Raw genomic sequence first — 7957 nt, 5'->3', positions numbered from 1 at the left:
GGCCGAAATTTTTAAATTTTAAATTTTTCCGTGAATTTTGGTATTATTTGTTCAAATTCAACTATACTTTATTCAAAATTTCGGAAATTTCGGTGAGCACCGATCAAATCGGCTATACCGATAGGTTTTCTAGTGACTCAAATTTGCATGGCTTGCTCAATAATGAATTAATGATCTTGAATTTGCTGATTTCAACAGAAAACGACAACCACATGTTACGCACGCCGGATTTGGGTGATCCTCCGGTGGCGGAGATCACTCACCCGTTTCACCCTCACAAGCTGAGGCTGGCCGACAACGTCACCGACGGTCACTGGCCTTTCCGGTGCGGCGGCTGCAAGGAGCTCGCCGCCGGCCGCCGCAGGTACAGGTGCGAGCCCTGCGACCTCACCCTCTACACGTGCTGCGCCACCGCGCCGCTCACCCTAGAGCACCCGCTGCTCCCGGGCCGGCACTTCCGCCTCCTCGAGCGGCCTCCGCCGCCGCCGCCATGGCTCGCCGCCGACGACCGTGGCGGCGGCGGCTGGAGGCCGGCGTGCGACGCGTGCGGCGACCTCCTGCGCGGCGACGGCTTCGCCTACCACTGCGCCGATGGGCACGGCCTCGTCGGCCTGAACCTCCACCCGCGCTGCGCGAGGCTGAGGCTGCCAGTGGCGGCAGCTCGCGGCGCCGCCGCCGTCAAGCTCTGCCGCAGGGCGGCTCCCCGCCGACGGTGCGGCGTCTGCATGTCCGGCGAGGATGGGTACCGTCACGGGTTCTGGACCTGCCGCTTCCGCCGCAGCGGCGGCGACGAGCTCGTCGACGTGCACCTGTCGTGCTTGAAGGAGTTGATGTCACACTCACACGAGACTCTGACTAATTTGTATGAGATTCTAATGGAGGACGGGACGCCGACAAATGATTGTGGTGAAGGTGCATCTGCACAAGATAATAGCAGGTGTGTATATATGAATTTATTCCCTCCTGATAAATAAGTTTCGTTTTAGAATCATTGCAGTGATTTTCGACCATAATCATTGTTCAGAACATATGTTTGAGGCACATGGAAATCATATAGCTAAATTTGTTGCTACAGCGAGAACTTCCATAGTATTACATTTATGCAGTTATTTCAATAAAAAAGCCACGTGCAAATAATTCAGTTATTTCTTTTTTAAAAAAATATAAAACGATATGTATTACGCTGAAAAAAGTGTTAAATGATAGAAATTATTAATTTATGATTGGAAAGTACAACGCCGTACATGAAAAACTACCAGCAATTATTATGTCATAAGGAAATTATCATAACGAGCTAGGGGATTCCCCTAGATAATTCACGTATAGAGTGAGATTTAGTATACAATTCTGAAATTTTATATTCTATTGGTAACATTGTATGTAGAAATATATTTAGATTTTATATATACAATGCTTAGCTTCTATTTCTATAAGGTTTGAATGTCATATACCACTCTTAACTTCTATTTCAATAGGCTTAGATTTCATATATAACTCTTGAATTATATTTCTGTAGATATAATTGTATTTTTATACAACTATATGTACCGTTATCTAACTGTTAAGATTTTTTTCTTTTTCTAGAAATTTCTAGCTTCTAGAATGAATGCGGTAGAAGAGCGTCCTAATAATATAACGGATAGATGTCAAAAACTTATTATTTTATAAATTAGTTGCTCCGAAACGATAATACTTATCGTTTTGGATAAAACTAAAGTCAAAATTTAAAATATTTGACTATGAAATATTTCTCATACAGATATGGAGACCATATGTATAGATTAATCTTGAAAAGTACTTCAATAAACTTATATATTTGTTCATATTTATACGAATATTACTCCCTTCGTTCTATTTTAAATGTAGTTGTTGATTTCTGTGTCCAACGTTTGCTCGTCCGTCTTATTTGAAAAATTATGAAAAAATTGAAAAAAAATAAGACACGCTTAAAGTACTAGTGATGCTTTATTATCTAATAGCAATAAAAATACTAATCATAAAAAATATCAAATAAGATGGATGGTTAAACATTGGAAAAAAAAAACCACAACTGCACTTAAAAATGGGCGGAGAAAGTATAGTAGAAAAGTGTTATTAAGGTTATTTCTTGAGTGTTGTTTCTTGGAGACTTTGTGTCCTTGTACAAAACTATAAATACTATCAAGTAGTTCTAACAAAAAAGAAATGGTTGTCAGGATATTTAAAGTTTGATCGAGTTTTGTCCCAAATAATAAAAAAAATTTACTGATCGGGATCATTGAATGCGCTAGTTACAGTGGGGAAAGTAACGGTGATGCGGAGGAGTTCGAGAACCAGAATGGAACAAACAACGGTATGGTGCCGGAGATGAAGACGATCACCCACCCCAGCCACCCGGAGCACAAGCTTAGAATGGTGACCACCACCGGCGAAGCGCCGTTCAAGTGCGACGCCTGCAAGGAGCCCGGAGACGGGCCGAGGTACCACTGCCTCACCTGCGAGGACCTCAACATGCACAAGTTCTGTGCCCATGCGCCGAGCACGCTCTACCACCATCTCTTCGGCCGCACGTTCGAGCTTCTCGCCAAGCCACCGCAAGGACGACCGGAGAAACCGCACCCCGCCGCCACCGGTGGTGGCAGAGGCGAAAGCGGCGGCAGGTGGTGCGACACCTGCGGCGACCATGTGTTCGGTCTCGTCTACCACTGCTCAGGCGCCAACCTCGACCTCCACCCATGCTGTGCGAGCCTGCAGGAACTCCCGGTCCAAAACCGGGAGACGTTGGACCAACCGAAAGAAAGTCTTGCTACGCCTCAAAAGCTAGTTAAAGAGGTGAGAGATTCCCTCACTTTTAAGTTGGCTCAACCCCATAAATAAGTAACGTGGGACTATTCTCAACAGGGACTAGCCAAGATCACTATCGACGGGGTCGCCTTCGACATCGCGGCGTTCAGCAAGTGCAGCCTATGCAGCAGACAGGAGGAGGAGGGCCCGGATCACTGCTGCCGCCGCCTCCGCCGCCAGGAGCAATGGTGCTACTACAACTCCGACGTCGTCGACGGCGGCGGCGAGGCCGTGTCCCTGCACGTGTCCTGCATCAAGCAGATCGCACGGAGGAGATGGCAGGCAGCTCGGGACATGAAATGTGGAGGGCAGATCATGCTGGCGATCAGCGAGGAGATGATCGGTGAAGGTGGTCCTCTCCATGGCATTCCGTCGGAGCGAGATCGGAACATCGTCGGCGCGGTGGTGCGCGTCATCATCGCGGTGATATTTGGAGATAGGACAGCCATGGAGGGAGACATCAGCTCTTGGGTAGCTTTAGGTCTCCCATGGCTGACAAATTTATTTACCGTTCAAAGATAAATCGATTGGTGTGTGTTTCTCTCGCTCATCTATTCATAGGATGCTACATAAATAAATAACTGCAGGTAAGTAAATAAACAAACAGATAATTAATCGATCGAGGTGTCTGTTGGCTTGTTTTTTTTCCACCTACTTTTGCTTATATATTTTCTGGGATTTGGAATAAATGGACTTGTATTTCCTTCAGTGTAAAATATTGTGTGTAATATGCATATACTCCCTCCGTCCCATAAAAATTGCATTTCTAGCTCCAAGGCTTTGTTCCACAAAATTATATTTCTAGCCATGTGGGGCCTAACCAATTGATTCATCTATATAAGTTTCATTCCATCTCACATAATTTGAGCTGCTAATGCTTGTAATTTTATTAAGTATGCTAATTATATGGGTTAATTCTCTCAAACTTCCTTTTAATCATTTGTATATATGGAATGTGTGCATACAGTGGGTTCATTAAATAAGGTTATTGTGGTAATTTTCCAATCCTACTATTTTGTCCTAAATTAGCTAGAAATGCAATTTTTATGGGACGGAGGTAGTATTTGCATAATGCTTGTTCGACAATGTTGACGATATATATATATTGCACGCATTAATCCATCTGACAGAAATGGTTGTTTATTAGTTTTCATTTTTTTTCACTAATTATTATTGAATCAACTTTTTTTATGGATTAGTGACTGAAAATTAAGTTTTGAGTTTTCCAAATGACCTTATATAGAGACATGTTCTATGTCAAAAGTGTATAACTCAACGCGATCTACAAGTTTACATCTGATGACATTTCCATTTGAAGTTATTCAACGTGCAAAATGTATATTCCAAGTTTAGAATGGTGAAGTGAGAAACAAATAGCATATCCTTCCAACAATCATGAAAAGCTCATAGGTAAAATCATGTGACTTGTGATTTATGTTTCGCTGCCATGTATAGATGCCTAAAATATGTTTTTGGTACCTTTTGTGCCTACGAAAGTCAAAATCTGGTAATTCATTTTTACCGGCCATTCATGAAAATTGATTTTTACGGGTGGTCATGGAATCTGCTTGAGAAAAATCCTGATTTCTACATGCCCTTACTTTTAGACGACGGTTCAAAAAATACGTGTGAACACGAGTTATTGACCACCCTGAACTAATGTTTTCTTTTATATACCAATGCCTTATAATTGCATTGGTAGTTGTTTCATGTAATATCTGCGGTCCCCAAAGTGTCGCTCTTTTAAAGAAGAGGGTGAATGTTATAACCAAATCCCATGTAAACCCTTTTATCTAATGCAAATCCCGTATAGTAAATATGCACCTCCTCTTCACGATTTGGTGATGATGTTGATATAAAATATGTTGCTACTTATTGCTCTCCCCTACCTATGCTTTGTAGTTGTACATATATCTTTGATCGACTAAAAAATTTATATAACCAAACATATATCTCTTGGACATCATGGAACACTCGGTGTACTTGTCCTTTTTTGTGTTCTCAAAAACAATTTATATTGATATTCATTTGTTATGAATAGGAGGCAGCAGGAAAACTGAGTGTAGATCTGATAGGACTGGACGTCTCATGACGGTGAGAAGTGGAAAGCTACAGTGGGGAGTCAAGCCTCCCAGATCTTCAAAACCTGCAAGCATCGATGGATAACTCAAGAACGAAGAGACTAGTACAACGATCTGAAATTGAAGATTATGCTGAACAAATTGATTTGATACCTTCTTTTCTTGAGCAGCTTCTGTTTTTATGCAAATAATTGCAATACCCAGAATTACATATTACTAGACGTCAACCCGTGCGTTGCACGGGTATAATTATATATTGTTACAATAATATGAACAGTTTTATGCTACAGATGTGTTGTTTATTTTTAAAATATAGTAGATTAGAATTAAAATAACTTGTTAGTTTTGAATTAAATAATTAAATTAATAAGTGCTAAATTGACAGTTGAGCATGGTCATAAATCGATATATAGTTATTAAGTTTGAATTTATTTTCACATTGTAGTGGGATTAGATAAAATCAATCCCTACCTGTTACAATCTGCTATTTTTTATTTTGAATTTCATAAATTATTAATAGCAATGCTAAATAGTACGTAGTCCAAGGTTTAATTGGTACAGCTCCATATTATTAATTTCATTTTTTTTAGAAAATCTATAAATGTAAAGAGCATATGGCCTGTTTTATTTAATATAAAACCAACATAATCAATGGGTACGATTTTATGATGATTAAACTAATAAATGCTACATTGATATTGATAGTCGAAGATGTTTAGAACTCTGTCATAATTAGAATAGGGAGTTATAGTGGATTAGATAAAAAGAGTCCTAGTTAAAGTTTGCTAATCAAAATTATTAAATTTAAAATTGTTCTCGTCTTGGACTGTCAAGCAAAAATATTTTTATGGCTGCTGCTTGTCAAACTTGAAGTTACAATTTTAATTGTCTAATTATTAATATAAAATTGTACTTGTCTTGAACTCTCAAGAAAATATTTGTATCATCCCTGTTTGTGAGAAAGAATATATATTTATATCATGTCGAGAGACAAATAAGTTGTGTTATTTGTCTTTGGAAATTATATATATATATATGGCATCAACTTAAATAACAATGAGCGGATACAACGAAGCAGCACGCATGGATTAATTAGTTTGAATGTGCAGAAAGCTATAGAACAACAAAGTTCGAATATATATACATATAAGAGACCATACAAATCAACCATGCATGAATTATCTTCATGCATGGTTTACAGATGCAACGCCTACGATGGATGTTTCCTAGGTGCAAGCAAAACTTGGCATAGAATATCCAAATTGACAAATTACGTACCTTCATAAAGAGCAGATGAGACGACCACGGATCGATCTCTTTGGGTGCAATCGAACTTGTTTGTTTGGGTGAATTATAACATCTCAATGCACCTGAAATTTATTAGGTCATATGTTGGCATAGCCAGATGAAGAGCATGCAGATGAACAGCTAGAATTGGAGAAAGTTCGAACAAAATCTTACTTGTGTACGTAAATCAGCAATCGTAGCTGTAGGATCAGTTTAGATCAATTCTTAATAGATGAGCTGAGACCCCGCAAGGACAAATGCATTCGGTCGACATCGATATGGAGCTTTGCCTGCATGCAATTGCGGCCAAACCTCGGGTGCACGATGAAGGAGGTCGAAGTTGCCGCCGTCTTGTCGGGAGCGATGTCCGCCAATACCGTGGCAGCCATCGATGTAGGTGAATACCCTAATGTGGTGGCTGAGATTAATACGTGCACATATATGGGTTTTGGGCCTTTAAAGCAGTTAAAGAGATTGGATGGTGGACCAATTTCTAACGCTAGATTGCTTGGACTTTAAAAGTCCATGTTTACAGTTTAAATCTACGGTCCTGATATTACCGTCAATCTAATCTAATGGTTAGATCTTTATAGTTAACGTGAGAGTTCGTAGAAAGTGCCCAATTAGTATAGGGATAGATTTATGTTGCTTCCTTGCTAGTTTTTTGAGTTGGGAACTTGGGATGGCAACACAAAGTTCTAGCAATAATTTGTTACCTCACCTACCTCTCAACTTCAGGGAAGATTAATCCACAACTTATTACACGACGTCACCACCCGTCTCTCACTTACTTCAGATTGTCTGGCTTTTCACTCGCTGAATCGCTGTTTGCATCGGATAGTTGTTTTCTTCAGTCCAAAGTATACCCATAAGGATGAAGTAGCCTTTAACTTCTCTCTATGCTGTTTGTTGGCGATAACCTCTGATCGAACACATTGCGTGCAAACTGCAGATGTCCGGCACGGCAACAGACTAAAACAGTAACGAAGAACAAAGGAAATTCAGAGCAGAGGAAAAAACTGAGAAATTTCAGAATTCTCCGCGAGAACGATCAAATGTGGGGCAATTTTCTGGTGGTTTTTCATTCAACTAAATAAAGAACTTACAAATGAAAAAACTGAGCTAAGACTCCTACTTATACTCGATACAAATAAACGAATCCGAGGCAAAATCGTGCCATCCCACGATCCGCAAATCTCTGAATTCAGCTACACACACCTGCGCTAAACTCACGCACACGGACGCTACTGATGCGGTCATTCAGATCCTGATCGCCGCATCTCCCGCATCTGCTAACAAACTCCAGCAGACTTATTCTCCAAGCCATTGCAATCGCTACACACATAAACTTCTAACTTTTCCGTCACATCGTTCCAATTTTAACTAAACTTTCAATTTTAGTGTGAACTAAACACAACCATTACTAGTTGAGAATTTAGATTTTCCTTGACGACAAAGTCCACTACAATTCTCCAAAAAAATTATTAAAAACAAGTCAGTCTCCACCAGAACCATCTACCACCACATGTCCATTTGTGTCAAGAACAGAGTTATTCAGAAAATTGATCAGTACTCTACCACTGAACCCCCGCAGCACATGACCTACTTAGAGTTTCTCTAGAAAAGTCAATGGGGGCAGGAGGCCAGCGTGGGGGCAGACAGCGTGCAGGTGGGTGACGTGTGTGCGGGCAGCCTTGGAGGGCACGCGACGGCCGGCGTGTGGCCAGGCAGATGGCGGGAGATCGGCGGCCGGGCATGCGCATGGA

At 40.9% G+C, this 7957-nt stretch overlaps 1 protein-coding gene across 2 annotated transcripts; it reads left to right on the top strand.

The window, feature by feature from the left end:
- The first annotated feature begins 202 nt into the window (after window positions 1–202).
- On the top strand, window positions 203–3589 carry LOC9268028 (uncharacterized). 2 transcript variants are annotated; one of them, XM_026027474.2, is made up of 3 exons: window positions 203–937; window positions 2277–2811; window positions 2881–3589. In XM_026027474.2, exons 1-3 carry the CDS (start codon window positions 213–215, stop codon window positions 3343–3345), a joined length of 1725 nt encoding a protein of 574 aa, XP_025883259.1. In that variant the 5' UTR covers window positions 203–212; the 3' UTR covers window positions 3346–3589. The 2 variants fall into 2 exon arrangements, with proteins under 2 accessions (XP_025883259.1, XP_015649475.2); XM_015793989.3 differs by having other exon boundaries at window positions 2271–2811; window positions 2881–3588.
- The last annotated feature ends 4368 nt before the right edge of the window (window positions 3590–7957 follow it).

This window comes from Oryza sativa, chromosome 8, assembly GCF_034140825.1.
Source record: "Oryza sativa Japonica Group chromosome 8, ASM3414082v1".
NCBI classification, from domain to species: domain Eukaryota; kingdom Viridiplantae; phylum Streptophyta; class Magnoliopsida; order Poales; family Poaceae; genus Oryza; species Oryza sativa.
The sequence above is the reverse complement of the archived record's forward strand: the minus strand, read 5'-3'. Positions and strand labels throughout refer to the sequence as shown.